General features: G+C 40.5%; 1 protein-coding gene across 1 annotated transcript in view; it reads left to right on the top strand.

Moving 5' to 3' along the window:
• Positions 1-23,551, top strand: part of LOC143710809 (uncharacterized) — a 56,992-nt gene extending 33,441 nt beyond the window's left edge. Inside the window, exons 15-26 of the mRNA XM_077202001.1 lie at positions 5,235-5,325; positions 6,004-6,118; positions 8,858-9,108; positions 18,746-18,886; positions 19,400-19,555; positions 19,897-20,041; positions 20,151-20,323; positions 20,406-20,534; positions 20,622-20,807; positions 20,892-21,136; positions 23,090-23,232; positions 23,304-23,551. Coding sequence (XP_077058116.1) covers positions 5,235-5,325; positions 6,004-6,118; positions 8,858-9,108; positions 18,746-18,886; positions 19,400-19,555; positions 19,897-20,041; positions 20,151-20,323; positions 20,406-20,534; positions 20,622-20,807; positions 20,892-21,136; positions 23,090-23,232; positions 23,304-23,551 — 2,023 coding nt within the window. The remainder of the gene's footprint in view (positions 1-5,234; positions 5,326-6,003; positions 6,119-8,857; positions 9,109-18,745; positions 18,887-19,399; positions 19,556-19,896; positions 20,042-20,150; positions 20,324-20,405; positions 20,535-20,621; positions 20,808-20,891; positions 21,137-23,089; positions 23,233-23,303) is intronic.
• The last annotated feature ends 834 nt before the right edge of the window (positions 23,552-24,385 follow it).

Raw genomic sequence — 24,385 nt, 5'->3', positions numbered from 1 at the left:
TGCCATCTGGTCCCCCACCAGCTGGGCGATCTCCTCCGCGGCGCCTGGCGGTGACGCTGGGTAGCCCTCGGTGGACGGCTCGACGCTCCTCCGCCGCCCGGTGGACGGCGACGGCTCCTCGGGTGCCTTGGGCAGATGGCAGGAGTCCCCCGCTCCCTGCTCCTCCCCTTCGCTGGTGGACGGCAGCAGGCTCCGGCCCACGGCGAGCGGCGGCGACTCCTCCTCTCCCTCCCGGATGGCAGCCGCCCCTCCAATACCCAGGCGGCCGGCAGCGAGCTCGACCGTCCCACCGGCAACTAACTCCAGCGCATCGCCTCGAGCGTCCATGGTCGCGAGTCCCCCGCTCCCTGCTCCTCCCCTCGTTCGGCGGATGGCAGCAGGCTCCGGCCCACGGCGAGCGCCGGCGACTAGCGCACCATGCTCGATGGCTCCGCGGATTCCCCACAGCGGCGAGGACTCTCTGACAGCGCGTTCCTCCCTCTTCCCGGGTTTCGGCACCAGTGTAGCAATGTTCAGGGAAGAAGGAGGCGGGAACCGGCGAACAATTAAATAAACTTTATATAAAATAAAACAAACAAACAAAAATACCGCCAGCAGCCCCTGTCGGGCGACTACTGGCTACCAAAAATAAACATAAAGAACTGCCAGCAGCCCCTCACGGATGACTGCTGGCTAAAATAAAATACAAATACAAAAACCAAACACAACTAAAATACAGGCCTGTTCCTCTCTCGATCATCAACGTCGTCGCTCCTCCTTTATTCTTCCGCTCCTCCGTGAGAGATGCGAGACCGGTGTGCTACACAGGTGTTGCTCATTAGCAATCACACCACCGGCCCTCGCGCCGTTCTCTCACGTCCCTCGGCCGTCCTTCGCCACATATGGTTTTCTATATATTTCAAGATACTGCAAACATGCACAAAATGTGCTATCATTCTATTTCGCATGTGATTTATCAGTTTGGAAAGTAGTGTGTTAACATTTGACAAATGTGCTGCACATATATAGGGATTTCTAGGTTTATGGATTTTGTAAGATGCCGTCATTAAATGAAATAAAAAATGATTCACTGTTTAGTCCTCACAGACTTCTGTTTCGCTGACTGTGTGAAGAGTTGTGACAGTGGCTTCAGTTTTTACCAATGTGTGTTAGCAATTGAAAAAAAAGGTGAGAATAACAGTGTGGGTTAAGATTAATATCATGATGGTAATGCAGACTGTATAAAGATTTTTGAAAAGATGACTTCAATATTGAATGATTTTTGTTAGCAATAATCAGGGGTGTGAAGTAACGAATTACAAATACTCACGTTACTGTAATTAAGTAGTTTTTTTCAGAAATTGTACTTTTTTGAGTAGTTTAAAAATTGTGTAATTTTACTTTTACTTGAGTACATTTTAAGTGATGTATCGGTACTTTTTCTCCGCTATTTTCCTTCTGTTTGTGGTAGTTAGGCTACTCGTTACATGCTTGTTTTAATTTTATTTTATTTTTATCCATCAACGTGATTGGATCGAGTAACCGGTCTTGTGACTGTCATCAAATCAAATTAAGCATAGAAAAATTTAACCGCTTATTCCTGCTGTGGAAGTGCATTCTTCACGCATCAATTCAATCCAGATATCAGCATCTTCCTCTAATATGCTAAGGTACATTTCACATTTCTGCTTAATATTATATTTATATAGGCTGGCCTGTCTACAGGGCTTAACATTTGGTCTGAGGTTGGGGGTATTACGTGACGAGTTCATAATGTGGTGAATTCCTGCTCCCATTTACTTCACAATCACATTATAGAGAGACGCGTGTCACGATCTGTGCACTGCCGCGTCTCGCGCTCGCCATGCCGCCAGATTCAGAATCAGTGCACTCTATGAACCATGGCGTTAACTTGAACTGTATTTCTGTCAGTGCGTGACTACAGCTCGTTAATAAACAACGTTTTTTGATTGAACCATACAACCCTTCTTCATTTTGCAAGTGCACTTGCACAAAAACATTTTTCATGTTCAACTTTTGTTTTTTTGTGTGTGGATGCTGCTGATAAAACAGCTTCGCCGAGACTACAAAGAGACATGCTTTTGTGTGTGTGTGTGTGTGTGTGTGTGTGTGTGTGTTTGTTTGTTTCTTTTGTAAAAGTTTCCTGGATATAACTTCCCTATTTAATGCACAATTGTCCTTACAAATTATATTATCAGCATTACAATGTGAGTAAATGTAATTACATTTAAATGGTGATGAGTGTACTGATTTGATGCATTTTAAAAAGATGGATGATAGATATTCTTCAATCTTTCTGACAAAGAATAAAATATAATGTGAATTACAGTATGTGCAATTTTGTTTAATTTATAAATTGTAGTGCACAATGTTTATTATAAGGGGTAGAATCCGCAGCTCAGTACTCACTACTCACTACTCATGAGTACTTTTAAATAAGCTACTTTTTTACTCTTACTCAAGTATTTTTTTTGGACAAGTACTTTTTACTCTACTCACACTACATTTTTTGGAATGTAATGGTACTTTTACTTGAGGTTGTTTTTTCAGTACTCTTTCCACCACTGGCAATAATAAAGTCAAGTCACCTTTATCTGTATAGCACTTTATACAATACAGACCATTTCAAAGCAGCTTTACAGTGATAACAGGAAATTGAAAAAAAGAGAATAAACTGCTGTTTTGACCAGAATATTTTGCATAGGCTTGTAACGTTAAATTATGCATAATAGTGTAACAGTATTACTCCAGCAAATATTCTTCTGTTTTCTCCTTTGTCGCCATTAGTACAACACTGTTAAAAAGTACTTTTAAAAAAATCACTCTGTGGGATATTTTTCACCAGGTTTCTAGCTGAAAGTATGTGAGCCCAGAAACTGCCCTTGATGTTATAATGTTCACAGATACAGCTTTTTTTTAGATAGTACAGAACTCTTTGGCTCCAGTCAAGTAATTAAAATACTGCACTAAATTGTTAAATACTGATATACTGGACCTTATATACACTGACAAATGCAGGTATAGTTTACATTTTGAGTTTAATAATTTTTTTGAACTTGACACATTTCACACTCAAAACAGGAAATATACCCACAGGAAATATACCCACTGACCAGCAAACCCAATGAACACCCCACCCCCGCAACTCAAGCAATTATATACCAGTGAAATCTTAAAAAACAACTAGGTAGGACCTGAAAGACATTTCGAGACATTTTGTTTCAAATGGAGACAATGAAGATTGGGATATTGGAAGTTATTATCTTCCTCTGTAAGGTAGGATTTTATCCAACACCTTTGGATGTTTTTATGTGTCAATGTTATTTTTAAATTATACGTCACCTTTATTTTTCAGGGATTGATTTTATCAAAACAGGCTTCTGCCTTTTTCCTTTTGTTATATGGATTCAAGTGTTTTAAGACTTTTGTTAACTCAATAGGATACGTAACCAGTGTGTGATTGTGGTGCTTCATTTACAAATACATCAAATCTCTGCAGTTTCTGCACCAATAATGTACAACTTTACATTTTACTTATGAAACATCTAATTTGTTTAAATTACACATGATGCTTCATCTGTCAACAAAAGTTTATTTATGAACTCTCCATGCACACAGTGCCTCGTTTACAAAACAAAATGCTCCGAACAAACTTATAATCCTCCAACATGATCCGAGTTGTGTCATGTAATTTGAAAGATGTAGTCATCTAATGGGGTATAATGGTATAATGCCCTTTTCACAAGATGTAAAATAAGTCTCTGATGTCCCCCCAGAGTGTGTATGTGAAGTTTTAGCTCAAAATACCCCACAGATATTTTTATATAGCATGTTAAAATTTTCACTTTTTGAGGGTGATCAAAAACGCCCTGTTTTTGTGTCTGTCCCTTTAAATGCAAATGAGCTGCTGCTCCCAGCACAGGGGTGGAACTTCAAGAGGTAGTGTCCTGAAAATTTCAAAAACGTTTAGCCTTTTATGTTCAAACCGGAGTCGGAAAGATGGAGAGACTCAAGAAGAAGTGATGACATGTAGACCACATTTCTGAATGGTTAGTTGATGAAATTATGTAGCCTATGTGTAGTTATCTTCTAGTCACTGATTAGCATATTCTGTCATGACAATCTATAAATTGTGTTCCCTGGGTGTGGGGTTTATGTAAATTTTAGGGTTAGTGATGTCACTAAAAATATAGCTTTTTAAAGATGAACTGAACTGAAATTTGAGTAAAGGTGATATAACAGATGTATTTTATTTAATGAAGTTTTATTAACTAAGTTCGGGAGGAGCACGTTCAGATAATTAACACGAGTGGACAGCAATCAGCAATCAATGATAAGAGGGTACATATAGACTCAGCAGTCTTACCTCGATCCATTGACAGTTTGCAGCATCCCCCCTCCACCCCTTCTCCACACTCCTAGTTCTCCACACTCCTAGTTCTAAAAATCACTTACATATGGGGGGAGTACTCTGGGTTCGGGCTGAATTCCGAGCTCGGAGCCCTCCCTCCGGACAGCACGCCAAATACGCATTCAATCTTACTCCCTCAAAATTATATGTAAGTGTGAACTCGTGAATTCTCATTGGTACAAACATTAAAATGGCAGAATTTGTTAAAAGGGATAAAATGGTACCTTGAAAATGTTGTTGTTGTCAACGGGCACCGCCATGTTGGATTTCAACATTCGGCTAGTCACTGGCTTGGTAGGCTACTCCGTTGCAAACCAACTCTAGCAGAGCTAGCTTCTCTCTACCCCCTGCATAGTCGACAAAATTATTCTAGTCTTGATTTCTAGTGTTTAATCCTAGGTTCGAGAGACATATGTGTTGAAAACGTCAATGAGAACATGAAGCGTCTGACATCAAATGTTTTATTTAGCTACAACTCCAACGCATAAGTTACTCGAATCCTTGATATTCGGCTGAGGGGAAAAGATTCCTGATGTAGTTCACTGCACAGGATGGGAACGGAATCCTATTCCTCCTTCCCAAATGCCCCCTCGCCCAAAGAGTGAACTACCGCTGTACGCTGTTAACCTAAACATTCTGAGAAAACGATATAACAAGTTAGCCTAGCCCAGTCGCCAATTCGTAAAATACATACCAGCTACTTATGGGGCGCTCCAGCGTCTCAGAGATAGCATAGCCACCTCCAACACGTCTCTCTCATTGCACAGCATCTGAAATGAACGGTGCATGGTGATGCATTTTCGCCGATCAATAAATGTTCCAGGTTGAGCTCTCTGCAACAGATCGACTCCGGTGCAGTGTCCATGCTCCGGCAGCACCCACGCCCACACCAGTCACTTCCCCCAAACGACCCTGTACTGTAGGTGGAGCCTGAAACTGACCGTCCTCCATGTGGTCGTAGTCAGATACTACTGGCCTGTCCCTCACAGGCTCATATGCATAACCCATGCCATTAAAATTACTCATTTTCGTGTGTGTACTGTATATAGGACCTGCAGCTGTTGCCTATATACCTTAGCGGGTCCTACCATGTCAGTGACGTCATTGAAATTGCCAGCGTTCGTATACTAACAAACACAATTTTTGTGTTGTTTAAAATTTTTAGTGTAATTTACTTTTAATTGTCATAAACAACACGTTATCAATTTTTTTTTTCAGTTCAGTTCATATTTAAGGATTACAACAAACGGTTGGTAGGGGCTACACAACATTCCTTTGTGTAGTCACTACCAGCCGTTTTTTGTAATCCATAAAGCTATTTCTTTAAAAGAAAATATCTCCCTTTGCTTTGAACTTTAAGCATCGAGACTTTGCAGATGTTGTTTATGCTCAAACAGCAATATTACTCTAACAAAAGTTAAAAAAGTTAAATCATAATCAACCGCCCCTTTAATACAGTTTGTGGGGAAACAATGGAAAATGATCCACAGTTTAGCCCACATATACTGCTGTTGTGCTGGAAGTGATTAAATAATCAAAATGTAAATTTCAAAATTTGTGAATGTTACAAATTTTTATATGTTTCAAATTAGGTCCTTTTGTGTGAATCTGTGGATGAGTCTTCATGTTCTCCAGGCTTTGAGTCGGAGTTGCTGGTTTTTAAAGTGCACAGAGATGACCTTCACCAAGGGAAAAGACTAGGAAGAGGTAGGCTGTGTTCACAAATCTCTTTAAATAAAACACTGAAGCAACTGAACATTGAGAGTTTTTGTTTAAATATGTTTAGTATTAGGCTAAATAATCTATGTAAATGAGGAAAATTGGGAAAATCCGCCATTGTCACACTAATCCTGTGGCTGTGAGGCGTGACATGACCCAGGATCCTAGGGATCTGATGTTGAGCTTGAGACGAAAGAGATTATAGAGAACGAGTAGATGGATTTCTCCCTTTCTTTTTTGTTCTCACCGGACTGTTTGAAGTGTATTTCTCGATGGAGTTAACAATGCCAAAAACTGGAAGCTTGCTTGTCTTTTGGTTGGAAATGATGTTCTTTCTACTGATTGGTAATTCCTTTATGGCTGATAATAGGGCGAGTTACAGGCACACTATAGCAGTGTTGCAGATGTACCAAGCTGATGTCATCAAGGATAAGGATGAAGGCACTTCCTTAACTCCTGAGGCAGTCAAGGAGCTCAAACGAGTAAATTACTTGTTTCTCTGATTAACTAAGCATATGGCTCATGCCACTGGTCGTTCTATGGCAGAGTTGGTGGTGACTGAGAGACATTTGTGGTAGAACCTCATAGATACCTGAGAAAAAGTCCTTTCTGCTAGATTCTCCTGTTGCTCAGTTGGGGTTTTTCAGCGACGCAGTGATTGCTGTCATCGATAAGTTACCCCGGCGGGCTCAAGAGTTTGTTCTGCCTGTGAGCCGATCTCGCTTCAGCTCTCAAGAGTATCCAAGCGGCGAGGTTGTCTGGACTCCCCCAAGAAGAACTGGGGTGACCGGCTGACCGGCTGAGGTTGGTATCTAAGGCTTCCTGATCTGCATTGCAGGCGAGCCGTTCCTGATCCTGATAAAATGGGTGTGCTATCCATTAAATTGAGTCGGAATGGTCAGCATTGAGGAGTCTCCGGTTTAACCTTTAGAAACATCCCCAATTTTTTACTCTATGGGCCAGATTTAATAAACAGGGCGTGTGAATGCAATCCCATAAAAGCGTCAATGACAGACGCCTTGTCAGTAGGTTGGGGCACAGTTAATCAAGAAAGTCCATTGGGGGATATGTTCGCGCCCAATGTGGAATCAACACAGTGCATTATTCTTTGGGAACAGAGCAAGCTTCTCTTGCTGAGGGGATATCAAATGTCAGTTGAATCTGAGAGCAAATCTTCACTCAAGGTATGGACTGAGGCATTTGGAATAATCTTCGCTTTGAGCCAGACAGCCCAGTCCCCACTTTGGTTCACTCTGCCTCCTCCATCGCCTCCATCGCCTCCAACGCCTCCAACGCCTCCAACGCCTCCAACGCCTCCAACGCCTCCAACGCCTCCAACGCCTCCAACGCCTCCAACGCCTCCAACGCCTCCTGGGGAATCACAGGGGAAATCACTTATGAAGGTGTCCACTTCATAAGGAAACAAGATCAGAGAATGAACTGGGGTGAAGTGTGTGCTTATATAGTGGAGGTGATGAGGGTGATAATGAGGTACAGGTGTGTGTGATCAGTGCTCAGGAGAGTGATAGGCAATGCGGTGTGATTAGTAAGTGCAGGAACCTGGCAGACCTGTAACACATTTAGGCAGCTGCAGTATTATAAAATGCAGAGTTTAACTACACAATGGCCGCTAAAAAGCAAAACTTGCAGGTCTGTCTCCAGGTCATTGTTTACGTAGCCTGAGGCTTAAATTAGTGCATTTTTGTTTTAAAACGTATAACTTTTGCTGCGGTTACGCCTGGGTCAACACTACTCTGGAGTTTTCGACCCTTGAAAATGGAAACGCTGCCAACCCCGTTTTAGTTTGAAAACTCTGGGGTTGCATTTCAGTGTAGATGGACAAAAATGGAGACTTATGAAAATGAAGGCATGGCTGCCCACATTCGCTCCCTGATTGGGTCTTCTAGATCAATGCAAATCCTTCCCTTAACGCTATGACTTCCTTCGTAGATATCTGATGGCACATACGCTTCCTTTTGAGGCAACAGTGATGTGACATCTCAGAAGGTGGCACTAGCAATAACTATTGTAACTATTTTATTTTAATAGTTGCTTTATTTAACTATTGGAAAAGTAAAAGATTACATGAAGTAAATTAGTTAATTTATTAAAGATATTACTAATTTTAAGTAAATTATTCAATAAAACATTAGCATGTAGCCTTCAACTATTGTTAAAATAAGTAAACTTTTCTTTAAAAAGATCAAACAAAAGTTAGTAATAAAATTAAAAACAAAGAAACACATTACAGGTACCAGAACAAGTGGCAGGTCTATTGCACTTACTTGAAGACTATGCACAGATTTATTTTGAATTATCAGGGGTTTTTTGTCCTGGCCTATCCTGTCCTGACATTATCACAATGTCAAACATCATAATTTCAGATTCAGTCCTGCATTTTAATACAGTCATCACTCCTAAAACTTTGCAGTGTTGCACTTTTATTCAAACTTTTATTCAAATTATGAATGGGTTATATACATGAAGAGAGCAAAGAGTGCTCCCTTTTTAAACAATGAAGCCGAGATCACGACCTATCAGAGGGTACTGGATTGACCCTTATGTATGATAAGATTGGTATCATTACATTTAAAAAAATAAAGTATTGACTTGCTAACCCTGATTCCCTGACTTATTGCAAAGGTGACCTACTGATACTTTTGACAGCACTATTACAGACCAGGGAACCAGGTTTACATATCTGCCAATTTAATCTTTTTCTGACAGTAATTTTTAATGCATGCGATGGAAGAACAAGAACGCTCTTCCAGTCCGCTGACAGGTGTTTTGATGTGGACACGGATGGGACTGTAACACTGAAGAGACAAGTGACTCTTCATGAAGGCCACAAGGTGTTTTCTGTGGATGCTTGGGACTCCAGTGGAAAGAAGCACACGGTATCTGTCAGAGTTGAGCGTGTCAATCATCATCATGAGGACCATCACATGGACACGGTCATGAACATCTCCTCTCCACAGGTACAAACAAGTTCCTTAAAAAAAACGCTGTCAGTACAGTACAAGCCTGTCCTGTTTGCTTTTGTTTCCATTGATGCCTTGTTTGTTGCCATAGTGATTCATTACTCACACCTGTTCCTCATTAGCTTCTTGTTATCTTGTGTATATAAACCTCAGTGTTTCCTGTGTTGATTTTCAGGTCTTGTCCTTGTATGTCTGTTTGTTTGGTGTTCTCAGTTCTGGGCCTCGTTTTCTCTGGTGTTTTTAATTATTATTTTGACTCTTATTTTCATTAAATCTTACTCTGCATTTGGATCCAGGTCTCCCTCATTTCTGAGTTCACCCAGCGTTATGTTACTGCAAGGCCATGATTGAAAACATGGTCGACAATAGTGGCCTTTATATCATCGGAAATGTGCCTATGTTATTGGCCTCTTCTATCTCTTCCTCTGCTTTGCATCCCTACCCTATAAATGGTTATTCACCAAAAAAAAAAGTCAGTAATACTCACCCTCATGTCGTTCCAAACCTGTAAAACTTTCGTTCATATTCGAAACACAAGAGAACATATCTTAAATGAAATCTGAGAGCTCTATGTCCCTCCATTGACAGTCCATGCAACTACCACTGTCACTTCAAAAATTTCATGAAGAGATTAGTCCAAATTTTATGAAGATACACAATTACTTTATATGATGAACAGGTGTTTCACCAGCCTGTCTGAAATCCTGTGCTGACAGCCAGCATGGTGGAATTTGCAAACGGAAAGACTGAATGCTTCTCTAGCAAAACGGATCTGCTTGTGCAAAGGTTTAAGGTTAAAGCGTGCAAGCAGACCATCTACGGGACAAGCCGGATTCCACCATATCTTTATGTACACAATAATAATATTTTACATTGTAATCATTTTATTTGTAATATTTAGCATGTTTGTGTGCTGATGCACATGTGTGTAATAAGCATAGTGTAAGCGCGTTGTGGACCCGCCTTTAGGCTCATATTACTAATGCGCTCTTTAAATAACAAAAAAATACTGCGCTATTGATTTTAGACCAGGTTTCAGTTGGTCAATGGCTCAGTCTATTTAAGTAACCTCAAAATAGCAACTCGCCAACAATGCGCCTGAACACACCTCATTTGCAGACCAGCAGCCCATGGGCGAATAGATGGGCTCAAATGCATTTGCTATTTAAACAACGTAGTGCAGGACGAGAAAATGATAACTGAGTCGGGCTGAAATTAGCCGGGTGTATAATAGGGCCCATAGAGTCTGTCCTCTGCACTTCTATCGCTGTCTGGTTCAGCTCAGCTAGCAAATCAGACCTCAGAAGACTACAGAGGATAGTCCGCACTGCCGAGAGAATCATCGCTACACCCCTTCCCACTCTCCAAGAACTGTACTCATCCAGAGTGAGTAAAAGGGCTGGCAAAATCACTTTGGATTCCTCACATCCACCCCACCGCCTCTTTGAACTGTTTCTGTCTGGCCGGCGCTACAGACAAGTGAGCACCAGAACCGCCAGAATCAAGAAAAGTTATTTCCTCGGGCAGTGAACAGTTCATGAACAGTTAAATGCCCCCACTGGGCAATAAACATGAGCAATGCACAACACTATTTATACTTATATTTATTAAGCATATAATACCTTTTATTCACATTCCCTTGCATTGGTACATAACACCTGTACATACACATATTGTCTATTTTGTATTTTTAATCTAATTAATCACACACTTATCGTGAAATTAAAGTGTAAATTGCAGGTTAACCACCACAACCAATTAATGTGTAAATTAAAGTGCTCAATATGTATATATTTAAACATTTCTGTCTTAAAATGCGTTAAAATAACATTTATTGGGGTTTCTTCAAAGTTAGCATGTTTATTACCGTAACTGGGTGATGATGTCATAAGATTGATTAGTAACCCATACTCTGCTAGATTCCTTCTGTTTGTGGCTTGACTATGGACAATTTTGAACCAGTCAGGCGTGAGAGAGGGGAGGACATTACCAGAAATCATGGCCCTCAAAGAGTTATCAATACTTGTGAGGAAAATGAGTGGAGGGTTGGCCAGGTGTCCTGGTGAGTAGCTAGAGCTAGCCTACGTTAACCTGGTGCTAACCCGGATAGGGAACAAGCCAAAGTCTTTTCAAAATGTTGTCGTCATGTAGAATAGCAAGGAGGGACAACGACTGAAGACATTATTTACTTGCATGGTGTTAGTAGTCTTAATCAGAGATGCACACACTGCACAGGCACAATGGCACTTTTGCTGGCATCTGCAGACAGAGCGCGATATTGGGTGTTCTAAATCGCAACTAATTAGCGATGCTCATTGTCAGAAAAAAAAAGAGATTGATGTCCCTATCGCTGTATTTGACGAGTGTTTTGAATGCGTTTGAGTTTAGTAGAGCAGCTCGACCCGCAACCGGCAAATCTGACGTGCCTCACGCAGCGTCCTGGTTTTGACGTATGCTGCCTGAACCCGTTTGTTTTGCGAATAGCTTACACTCATTTCAGGCAGGATCACGGTCCTCTTGAAACCAGCACACACAAGTGTGTTTACAATTGAGTTACTTCATTAATCAACACCATTTGTGCTAGCTGAGTTAGGTCTCCAATATAACTGCTAGCCTACTTGCCGTTAGACTAATGGTAACTCTAGGTTTGGAGTCCCATTTATGACGTCACGCCCAGCCTATTGGAAGGGAGAGGGAGTGCTTAAAACCACTATGAAACATACAAAACAATGGTGACGGTTCTTATCTTTATGTTTAATAAGCACATTGCATTATCTTCGTGAAAAATGTAACCTGCAATTTACACTTTAAGCATATGCCATTAATTTTTTCACAATGTGCTATATCCAGCAAAGTAAACAATCAGATTGAAGGGTGATTCTCACAAAACTATGTTCTGCAAGCTTCAAGGACCATTGGAGACTCCAAAGGGACACCAAATAACCAAATAATATAAGAAGTCCATATAATTCTATTATATAAAAGAAAATGGACACTAAAGCACCCATGAAAAAAAAAACATTAGAGAAAAAGAAAACCTTTAAAGAATTCACAGTGTATGTGTACATGGCAACCAGAAAGAGCTTGTTTTCATTTTAAATGAGTGAACCGTGAAGCTAAAACAACACATGACGAATCAAACATTATCCTTAGTGTGTGTTCAAACGTCTCAGGTTACGTATGTAACCCTGGTTCCCTGATAGGGAATGAGACGCTGCGTTTGAGACGCGGTGGGAACGCTCTGCGTGATTACGTCGTGAAGCACGTGTAAAATCAGTCCAATGGAAATGTATGCGGAGAAGACCATCCTGCTGCATTACAAATATCAAGAAGGGAAACACCCGAAATTAAGGCCATAGAGGCCGCCATACTCCTAGTAGAATGTGCCCGTACAGCCATAGGTGAAGGCTGTCCGGCCGCTTCATAAGCCATTGATATAGCCTTAGCTATCCATTTGCTCATAACCTGTTTAGATGCAGGGCATCATCTCTTGAGTGACCCAAAGCAGACAAATAATTGCTCAGACTTACGCCACAGGGCAGCTCTGTGTACGTAGGCATCTAAAGCCCGAACTGGACATAACAGGTTAAGTTGTTCCTGATCTGGGGTATTAAAAGCTGGAGGATAAAAGGCCTGCAGCACTATTGGGCCCCCAACATTGACTGGGACCTTAGGAATATAACCCGGTCTCGGGTAGAGAAATGCTTTCATCATCCCAGGTGCAAATTCCAGACATGAAGGAGCAACCGACAGGGCATGCAAATCACCAATTCTCTTGATAGAAGAAATAGCAAGGAGAAACACAGTTTTTTAAAGTGAGGAATTTCTCTGAAACCTCTTCGATGGGCTCGAAGGGAGCCAAAGCCAGACCCTCAAGTACAACGGCCAAGTCCCAAGCCGGTGCTCTAGAGTACAGTGCAGGCCTTAACCTCAGTGTACCACGGAGAAAACGAGTAATTAAAGGATCTCTCCCGATAGAAGTACCCCCCAGAGGGGTGTGGTAGGCCGATATAGCCGCCAGGTAGACCTTCAAGGTGGAAGGAGATAATCTGGCAGAGAAACGGTCTTGCAGGAAATCAAGAACTGAACCAACAGGGCAGTTAACAGGATCTAAGTGACGTTCACCACACCAAGTGGAGAATAATTTCCATTTCAATGCATAAAGTCTTCTCGTGGAAGGAGCTCTGGATTGGAGAATGGTCTACACGACATCAGTCGAGAGACCGGATTCCCTGAGCTGGGCCCCTATAGAGGCCAGGCCCACAGTTTCCACAACTCCGGCCGAGGGTGAAATATCGTGCCCCCTGCCTGGGACAGCAGGTCCCTGCTGAGTGGAATCTCATTGGGAGAGCCGTCCAGAAGAGACACTATGTCCGAGAACTAAACTCGGGTTGGGCAGTAAGGGGCTACTAGTAGCAGACGAGCCCCTTGGTCCTGAGTCACCACAGTAGGGGTCTCATGTACAGAAGGCCAAAAGTAATTACGTTGGACGCAGCTGCCATGAGACCCAACAGTCTCTGAAACTGTTTTACAGTGAGTGACTGCCCTAGTTTCACATTCTTTGCGGCTATGAGAATCGCAGAAATACGTGCAGGAGACAGGCGTGCCTGCATTGTGGTCCAATCCCAAATTACAACTAGAAAAGTGGTCCTCTGAGCAGGGAGGAGCACACTCTTTTTGGTATTGAGCCGCAACCCCAAACTCTTTATGTGGGACAGAACGACATGCCGAACTGCCAACTGCTCTGGCTGAGCTAAAATCAACCAATCGTCGATGTAATTTAATACGCGAATGCCCTGGAGTCTCAAAGGAGACCACGCATTTTGTAAAGGTGCTGGGTGATAAACCTAGGCCAAATTGAAGAACCCGATACTGGTATGCTTCGCCTCCGAAAGCGAACCTCAGGAACTTCCTGTGATGAGGATGGATAGATACATGGATGTACGCGTCCTTCAAGTCTATTGTTACAAACCAGTCCTCGGACTGAATCTGTGATACAATCTGTTTGAGTGTAAGCATTCTGAAATTGAGTTTCTGAACTCTGCTGTTTAAATGGCGCAGATCTAGAATAGGACGCAAACCTCCATCCTTCTTTGGAACAATGAAGTAATGGCTGTAAAACTCTGACTATCTCCTGGGAGTAGAAACCTTTTCTATAGCTCCTTTTTGAAGAAGTGTCAGTACTTCCTGCTCAATAACCAGAGCATGCTGTGAGTAAACTACCGTAGAGAGGACCCCTTGAAATCTGGGCGGACGAGTACCGAACAGAATTCTGTAACCCTTTTCTATTATGTGCAGGACATATATAGAAATATTTGGCAGAAGTTTCCACGCTACCAGAAATTCCGATAAGGGAACTGGCGAGACTGGCCTCTGGATTTCATTGAACAATAATTTCGGTGCCCTGAAGCGGCGAACCGGCAGGGAAAAACCGAACTAACCGTTCTACACCCCTCCTCAGAGGATTGCACGGGGACGCTGACACCTCGGCGCCCTGAAGCGGCGAACCGGCAGGGAACAACCGAAGTGGCAATGCTGCGACTCTTGGAAAATCGCCCCCCGGAGGACGCCAAGGAGGGAAGGTTCCTTGGAATCGTTCCTCCCTGGAGGGGACCACCCTCAGAAGCCTGATGGCCTTGGCGTCAGGAATTCTTCTTAGACCAAGCTCTCTTAGTGATGACAGTCCTCAGATCCTGTCTACCTCTAACAGGCTTGGACTGCGACCGCCACTCAGGAACCCCGTATTGAGGAGGCGCCCGAGCGGCGACGCTCTGTTTTTGCTGAAATCTATGTGCGGAGCTCGTAGACGGACGAGACTGCTCAGGCTTTATGTTACGAGCAGCCTCGGGGACACTGGACCGGCGAGGAAGAAACCTCTGAAACGCAGCCGCTTGTTTCTTGTTTTCTTGAAACCTATCGACAACACAATTTATAGTGTCGCCGAACAGACTTGTAGGTGAAAGCGGTGCGTCCAGAAGAACAGACCTATCTTTATCTTTAATCTCTGATAGATTTAACCATAAATTACACTCCGTGGCCACCAGGGCTGCCATAGAACGGCCCACAGATTTGGCCTTCTCCTTGGTGGCCCGGAGAGATAGATCTGTCGTGCGACACAATTCTCGAATTGCATCAGCACTTACTTCCTCACAATCATACATGTCCCTCAGCAGGTCAGCCTGGTATGCTTGGAGAATTGACATAGTATGTAAGCATGCCGCGGCCTGACCTGCTGCCGAATACGCTTTACCCACCAACAAAGATGTATTTTTTAAAGGCCTGGTGGGTAACGTCATGGCTTTCAGAGATGAAGATGACTCGGGGGAGAGATAGCTCGCCAGCGTGTCTTCCGCACGAGGCATAGTCATATAACCATAGTGATCAATCCCTTGAATTTTAATATAATTACTGGTCTGAGGATTATGCACTCTGAAGACGCCGGTTTATTCCACGATCTCGACACCTCGGTGTGGAGATCGGGAAAAAACGGGAGTTCCCGACGAGGAGGTCGTGATCTAGATGGTAGATAATGTTCATCTAAAAGACTCTTTCTAGATTCAACATCATCATCGGCTGGCCACTCAATATTTAATTTAGTAACAGCACGAGATAAAACCTCCATAAGCTCCTCATCAGCAGGGGTATGAGCTGGCGAACACTCAAAATCCCCCATTTCAACGACATCCAGATCCTCAGAACTGGATAGCCGTAATATTGGTGCCTCAACCTGGGAAGGAGAAACCGCAGAGCGGGCTAGGCTCCAGCAGGTAAGGGCTGAGAAAGGGCGGGGCCCGTCTCAAACCCCGGCGAGAGCGGAGAGATTTCATAGACAAACTCATGCAATGCTCACAGTCAGCCCCCTCGAGGACTGACTGGGTATGCTCCACTCCCAAATAAGCAACACAAAGCTGAAGTGTGTCCCCACCCGTGATATAACGAGGGCAGGGAACAACACAACGTTTATAATCTTGCTTGCTCGCCATAATGATAGATAAATAGATATATATATTGGGCTTGACAGACAACAATGAATAGGACAGATATCACAGAGAGCGCTTGCTGAAGGTACAGAAGCTGTCGCGGTCTGAATTCAGGGGTGCTTTATAGTTTCCTGGTATATGACGTCACCTATGTCGTTGCGGGCTTCCATTGGACTGATTTTACACGTGCTTCACGATGTAATCACGCGTTCAAAAGAGCAAAAGAGCGTTCCCACCGCGTCTCAAACGCAGCTCGAGTTCCCTTGAAAGGGAACTGAAATGTGTCTGTACATAAATGCAGCACGTGATCAGTTATTGAGAACACACATAAACTGTTTGTTGTTTGTGCATCAGTATAACAGACTCTCATGAGCTTACATGTACAATTCCTGAACGTCACCAAAACTGCGCTCTTTAAAAACAATCACAGAATATGACGGAGCTCGTGTTTTAAAGCAAAGCTCACACTAGAATTAATAATACACTAAAAACGCAATTTAGTCTATTCTCTCGGACAGTGGCGTGCACAGACCTCCTCGGGGGCAGGGGCGGAAGGACCAAAAAGGGCAAAAAGAAAAAAAGAAGAGTTCCTTGTTTTGTTTTTTTTTTCGTTTTTTTTATCCTTTATTTCCTTGGCATTCTATGAAAAGATGTGTTGATACAATTAGAATGCATAACACATCAAACGAAAATAGGGAAACTATTATAATATTACTAAATAGTATTTAGAACACAACTTTTATGAATTTTGAAGTGTATGAACAACCCCACAGTTGCATGACTTTAACGTCACCATCACTAAGCTTCCGACAATCCTTTAAGGGGACGTTTACATGACAACGATGTACTAAAAACAGAAGTTTTCGCAAACCGACAAGAACATATAAAAAATCCCCTTCCACAAGGATTTGCGAAAACGACTAAAAACGCTGGACTGAACACGTAATACGCGTGCGCATAACGTCACAGTTTTCGAAATCTTGCACTTTGAAACTCATTTTCAAAAGTTTGCATTTTCAGGGCCCCAAAATGCCAGTGTCATGTAAATGAATGGCTAAAACGTTTTAGTTGAAAACGGTCATATAAACGGCCCCTCAGTCTTTGTTTAAAAACATTTTCCCTGAAAGTTAAAGTTAGAAATGTTTTCAAGAGCGCAATTCCTATATGAATACTATTATATGCATATAGTGTTAGCTATCATGAAATAAGTACCGCTTTACAATAAGCTTTCATTAGTTAAATTTGTTAACATGAACTAATAATGAACTGCACTTCTACGGCATTTATTAATATTAGTTAGTATTAATTTCAGCATTCAATAAAACATTATTAAAATCAAAAGTTGAATTCGTTAAAATTAGTTAATGCACTGACTGTGACATAACATGAACAAACAATTAACAGGTGTATTATTATTAACTAAGATTAACAAAGACAGTAACAAATGTGTTGCTCATGGTTAGTTAATGTTAGTTAATACATGAATAATAAACAAATGAACCTTATTGTAAAGTGTTACTATGAAATCAAAGATATAAATTCCTTACAATTTAGATTTGGACATGGACTGAAGATTTCATTTCACTAAATGTATTTCTTATTGGATAAAAACGAATGGCATTGTCAGACTCAGAATGCGGCTGAAATCGAGTTATACTTTTATTTTAGTTAAGCATAACTCGCATGCTGCCGCAACTTTTACAGTAGCAAGGTAGGATAAATGTAACTTTTCCATATTATTATAATTGTAAGTGGCAATAGTGTATAAGTGTATTGTTATTCATTATACTATTTATAATAATAATAATTATTATTATTATTATTATTTACAATTATAAGAGAGGGGCACAATACATTTTGAGACAAAAGGGGCAGGGGCTTGAGCCTTACACCAAAATCCATCATTGTTCGTTTCACACATGTATTCGATGATCAGTAAAATATGTTGTTGTCATTATTTATTCAAATAAATTCGCGATAAAGTAAAATGCGATCAGACTAAAAGTAGTAAAATGCGATAGGGGGCCCCGGCTGTCAATCAATATCTTCCAGTCACGCGGGCCCCTGATTGGTCCGGGCCCGTAAGCAACCGCGAACCGATAGTTACGCCTGTGCAGCCTTGCCTTCTTTGCATTAGTGCTGTTTTGGACTGATTGTTTGAATGAATTTGATTACTGGATCACTGAAAACTTTCACAGAGTTTACAGCTTAAAATGATCTGATCAAACACAGATGCAGAATCGGTGTAATGGGTTAGAATGGAAATTTAACTGTGTGACGAAAATTACGTTAATGAAGCAGCTTCACATACTTTTGTCAGTTATTTTTCGTAAATTGCATTAAATTATTTGAATGTGTTAAGGATTTTGAAATGAATCGCATGATTTCACGTGTTAACGCTGACAGCACTGATTTTTATGTTATTTTTTATTCACTTATTTTAGTTTCATTATCTGTGTCTTGTCACTGTCTTCTGTCTGTGCATTGGAAGCTGCTGTCATGAAGACAAATTCCTTGTGTTGTAAGCAAACTTGGCAATAAAGTTCATTCTGATTCTAAAGATGCAATTATCCAAATATTTAATGGTTTTGTGCTGTGTTTAATTGTAAAAGAAAAATGTCTTGTTGCTCAGTGTCTTTTACTAACTTTTTCAGATGGAATCTCCCTCTGATGATCTGGTTCTGATGTTTCCAAAGTCTTCAACGGGTCTGAAGAGAGCAAAGAGAGGTTGGGTTATTCCTCCATTCAGTGTGACTGAGAATAGCAGAGGTCCTTTCCCAGAGAGACTGGTCCAGGTAGGAGAAAGTCTGTTTACTTTCAGTAATAACAGCTGTGCCAGTGGTTGAAAAACCATTTCCTTCCATGTCAGTAGCAGTAATTAACAAAGTGTATCTGGAAAATGTCTGAAAAAAAAGTTGTTTTGAAGTGAGTTTGTTCACATGAAATTATCCTTCACCAATGCAAGATCAATTCATAATTTCTCACCTCTCTGTCCAAGCCTAAAGCATTCACACGAATTCCTCCGGTAACAGAGTTGATTGTAAACAGGTTTGGTTTTGGCAGTTCTGGATCTTGCTTGACGATTGAGTAACTGACAATACTATTGTGACTGCAGATGAAATTTAGCTTTGTAGCTAATTCTGGGGCAGTTCTTTACTGTCCATTGTCCCTGATAAATAAAATAAATAAAAATAAAAAATAAAAAAATAAAGTCATGAAGGGAATGTTTAAAATTAGATGAACGAGAAAGTGGTTTGTCTATCATTGACATCTTTTTTTTACTGAATCTTATTGCTTTCTGTATTTAGATAAAGTCGGACTATTCTAAGGAATTTCAGATGCAATTCACAATAACAGGTGAAGGAGCGGATCTGGAGCCTAAGGAAACTTTTACTATTGACAAATTAACAGGGATTCTGTATGTGACTCGGCCACTCGACAGAGAAAAAAAAGCTTCATACAGAGTAAGCTGATTTTTAGTGCATTTCAGCAATGGATTGTCTGCTTGTACTTAATTCTTTGAAAGTTAAAATAAAAAAAAGTATAAAGATTCAGATAAAAAGGCCCTGTGAAATAGCTTGACACACAATTTACTTTTCATGTTTAAAGAGACTTTTTATACTTTTTATTTATATATTTTTATTTTTGTATATCAACTAAAAATTTAATTTTAACTACACTTGCAAATATACACGTCAAATATAACAGACATGGAATAAAAAATACAACTCTAATTTATTTGTGTTTTCAAACAACCTCAGATATTATTTTCTTTACGTGCTTGTATTTCTTCTCCTGTTTTTAGCTTATATCTGATGCGACTGCAGTTGGTCAGAATATCAGGGAAAATCCAATGGAAATTATTGTATATGTGATGGACCAAAATGATAATAAGCCTGTTTTTACACAAAATCCATTCAATGGAAATGTTGCTGAAGCTGCTGAAATAGGTAGGCGTATGATGCAGTTTCTCAATGAAATGTTTATTAGCAGTTTTTTTTCTTTTTCAAATGCCTTTTCAGTTTTTAAACCGAATCAGTCTTTCTTCTCTCACTGAAGGTCATGAGTTTATGACAGTCACAGCCACTGATGCAGATGATCCAAACACTCACAATGGTATTGTCACTTATTTAATCGTCAAGCAAGATCCAGAACTGCCAAAACCAAACCTGTTTACAATCAACTCTGTTACCGGAGGAATTCGTGTGAATGCTTTAGGCTTGAACAGAGAGGTGAGAAATTATGAATTGATCTCACATTGGTGAAGAATAATTTCATGTGAACAAACTCACTTCAAAACATCTTTCTTTTCAGACATTTTCCAGATATACTTTGTTAATTACTGCTACTGACATGGAAGGAAATGGTTATGCAACCACTGGCACAGCTGTTATTACTGTGACTGACAGCAATGATAACGCACCTCAGTTTGAGCAATCCACGGTAATGTATATTAATAAATTCAGAATTTTATAATAAGCATTTTAATTTTATTAATACTTATTTACACCATACATCTCTTTGTTTTAGCACACTGTATCTGTCCCAGAGAATAAAGTTGGGGCTGAAGTGGCCAGACTTGCAGTTACTGATGAAGATGAACCTGGATCTCCTGCCTGGTCAACCAAATATAAGATTATTAGCGGTGACAGGAGTGGGTTTTTCAGTGTCAGTACTGGACCCAGCCAGCTAGAGGGCATCATCACCACTGTAAAGGTACTGTGTGTTGCTCATGTGTTTCCACAGGCAATTGGTTGTGATCATGTTCCTTTAGTAAAAGATGCTTTCTTTTCCATTCAGCCCCTGGACTTTGAGAAGAACAAGCAATTCATTCTGTCTGTGATTGTTGAGAACGATGATCCATTTGTCGGTTCTTTGGCCACTTCCACTGCCACAGTCACGGTGAATGTAGAAGATGTTAATGAGCCTCCAGAGTTTAATCCAAAGGAGAAGGTTATTAACAAACCTGAAGATTCACCAGTTGGTAGTGAACTGGTTACTTATAAAGCCACTGATCCAGACATTGGAAAATCACAGAAGATAACGTAAGAAATGTTTTTTCCCCTCCAAGACAATCAAACCATTTTAATTATTCCATTTGAAAATTCTCTTTGATTTCTCTAGAGATTCAGATCTTTTAAAACAATAAAAATCCCAAAGTCTTCCAGTGATGGATTTTGCATTATTTTTTTTAAACAAAAAGAAATTGACAAACAGCCTTACTAGCACTACTAACCACTAAGAATCCAGACAGTCGCATAGTGTCTGCCCAGATCCGGCCATCATCTGGAACATTCGGATTCCATAGATGTGAGCCGGGTCTGGGCCGACACTGTGTTACTGTCTGGGAACCACCTTAGCAACTGTCTACCTATCAAGGCCTATTTCCCTTCCAATGTAAAATCTCTCATACACAGTGTAAGGAACTCAGCTTTTTGGAAATATTAATAATCAATAATATCTTGTTATTATTAATTATAAATATTTGGGTCAGTTAATTGGATTAACTTGATGTGCCTGAATTAATATTACAATCAATTAATCAGTTCTTCCAACGAACTATTTTGATTATTAATTTATTCTAATAAAGGGTATCTTCCATGGCCACCGAAGAATAATTATTTCTTCGCCTGTACAGTACTTTGAGCCAGTAGCAAAAACCGTGATCGTAAAGTGACTTGTATTGCAAACAAAACAGAACCAAATACATATTATGTACAAGTTTATTAACTAAATATAGATATTTATATCAATATAAATACACTAAACAACATACACACATGAATACATAAATAGGTTAGTGATAGGATGAAATTGGAAACCGGAAGAGGGTCTATGAGAAGAACCATCAGAATTTCATTTTCACATTTCATTGAATTGAATACTTGCATTTGTAATGGGAACAATTCTTGAAGTTGTTGAAAATTGAAGTCGTTGATGGTTCCGGCAGCGTCAAGTGGAAGTTGGTTGAGCGTTCTCTTTCTCCAGGAACGCATGATTGGAAGTGAGGAAGTCAAAAGGATGGGTGATTGGAGTCGTTGTTGGTTGGAGTCTTTGTTCCAAAACTCCTGAGATTGGTTCTTTGTGAGAGAGTCTTCTCTCTCCTGCCTGAGCCAACCTCTGGTTGGAATCGAGGCCTGCTGGGCCCTTGGGGCCCCCGTGGAGGGGGAGGGGGCTCCCCAGTCTCACCAGAACAGTGTTGCGGCTGGATGAAAAAACTAAGAGAGGGCGGTCACTGTTGCCTGCCTCTGATATACCCTGAGAAAAGAACCAACCCCTAAGGTTTGAATGGACCTATGAGTAAGGTGACATGTCCGAGAGGGGAAGCGGCTCTTAGTTGATTTATGGTCTTTGTCCCCAGCATGCTTAGACTGTTCATTCAAGCTCAAATAGACATAACAAATTCACATTGCATTCTAAGAGAAGGTGATGTACATCAAAGTGTGTGTCATTAAATGAGGATTAATTTGCTAGGAAGCATGATACAGGTGAGGTTATATTGACCGTTGGGTGGTTGTTCAACCACATACACCCCAATCAAACATACCATGTTGTTATACCTAATAGTACACGAGACAGTAAATCATCACAGTTTCTGTGAGGCATGTTCCTTCATAGATCAGAGTAACACCGCAAAGTTTATTTAATTAAAGAGGGTCTCTCTCTCTTAAGCATGTGGCGCATGTGGCCACATTCCTTTGAGGTCGTAAAGTCTGTTATCAGTCTTAAAGTGTTCTGTAACCGGACACCCGGCTGACAAAGTAACTTCATTTGTGAGGTTAGTTTTGGGGGAGAGTTTCATAGACCTTTATATTCATTAAATATAGTGAATATGAATAATTAGTGTGGGTCTGATTGGTCCAGACCCTACACAGAATTCAAATCATAGCATGCCTAAATATTCTTTGAACGTCAAAAGATTTAAAACTTCCAGGCAAGAATTAAGTTGTTCTTGCTGAACATTTCTAGTTTAAACCTGTATGTTTGGTTCCTTCCAGGTATAAAATTGGCAGTGATCCTGCCGGCTGGCTGAGTGTTACTCCAGACACTGGAATTATTACAGTCAAGAGCCTCATGGATAGAGAATCTCACTTAGTCAAAGATGGCAAATACAGAGCTATCATTTGGGCGCTGGATGATGGTAATTTGTGTTTTATTTTTTAAGAGAATAATTCTTGCTGGCCTTTTTCTGATGTCTGTGCTTGTGTGCAGGTACTCCTCAAGCAACTGGCACAAGAACCCTGATAATTGAATTGGAGGATGTAAATGACAACGCTCCTGTCATCAGTGAAAGGAATATAAAAATGTGCAATCGTGGTTCAGCCCCAGTGCTTCTCTCTATAACGGACAAAGATGGACCTCCTTTCGCTGGGCCTTTTAGAGTTGAGACCCACGGAGAAACCAGTAAAGATTGGTTCACCTCGATGAATCGCACATGTAAGCAATTACTAATGTTTTAAAGATAAATTAATCTCATTCTCTCATACGTTACACATTGAAATATCTGGCTGGCTTATACATGTCTAACTATTATAATGTGCCCATTTTAGCAACCGGTGTCTTTCTGACACCAAAGTCTTCATTGGAGCAGGGTGACTATAATGTTGTCCTGAAAGTCATTGATCAGGGTGGGTTGGATCAGGAAAGCTCCATTCAAGCAACTGTGTGTCACTGCGAAGGAGAAGAATTTAGTGTCTGTGACGACACTTCTTGCCTAGCAAGCAATACATTCTGTCTTTTGCTAGCATCGCTCACGTTGTATTTGTTTTTTACTTCTTTATAATTCATTAATCATTTATTCATAAGTAATCCTTTATTTTGTTTTCATTTTTTTGCTGATCATTTTACATTCATTATATCTATGTCATCTTAACATTGCTGTAATCATTGTTGTGCTTTATTATATTAAAATGTATTGTTTTACAATTGTTTTGTACTATTTTCACAATTGGTTTTCAAATTTTAAAAACTTGTTTGTACAAATCGCACAACAGATCATCATAAATACACTGTTTTTTAAACATTTCATAATATTCTCTGTTGACATATTTCAAGGTCCAAAATCTCAATGTAACTTTTTAACTCTGTTTTCATATTTTTATTCTTTATTTACCTTTCTTAAAAAGCAGTTGCCTTTTGTAATGTTATGAACATTAAACTTTCTAATTTGCATCTGTTGTTGTTAATTTAAATACATTTGACTATCAATTAATCCAAAAGATTGAATGTTTAATCATAGAATGTTTAATCATAGATTTGTTTAGTACATCTATACTAAAAATATAGTTCCCTTT

This window comes from Siphateles boraxobius, unplaced genomic scaffold (genome assembly GCF_051911475.1).
Source record: "Siphateles boraxobius isolate OS27281-9 unplaced genomic scaffold, OSU_SipBor_1 48, whole genome shotgun sequence".
NCBI classification, from domain to species: domain Eukaryota; kingdom Metazoa; phylum Chordata; class Actinopteri; order Cypriniformes; family Leuciscidae; genus Siphateles; species Siphateles boraxobius.
This window is presented reverse-complemented; position numbering and strand designations above follow the sequence as displayed.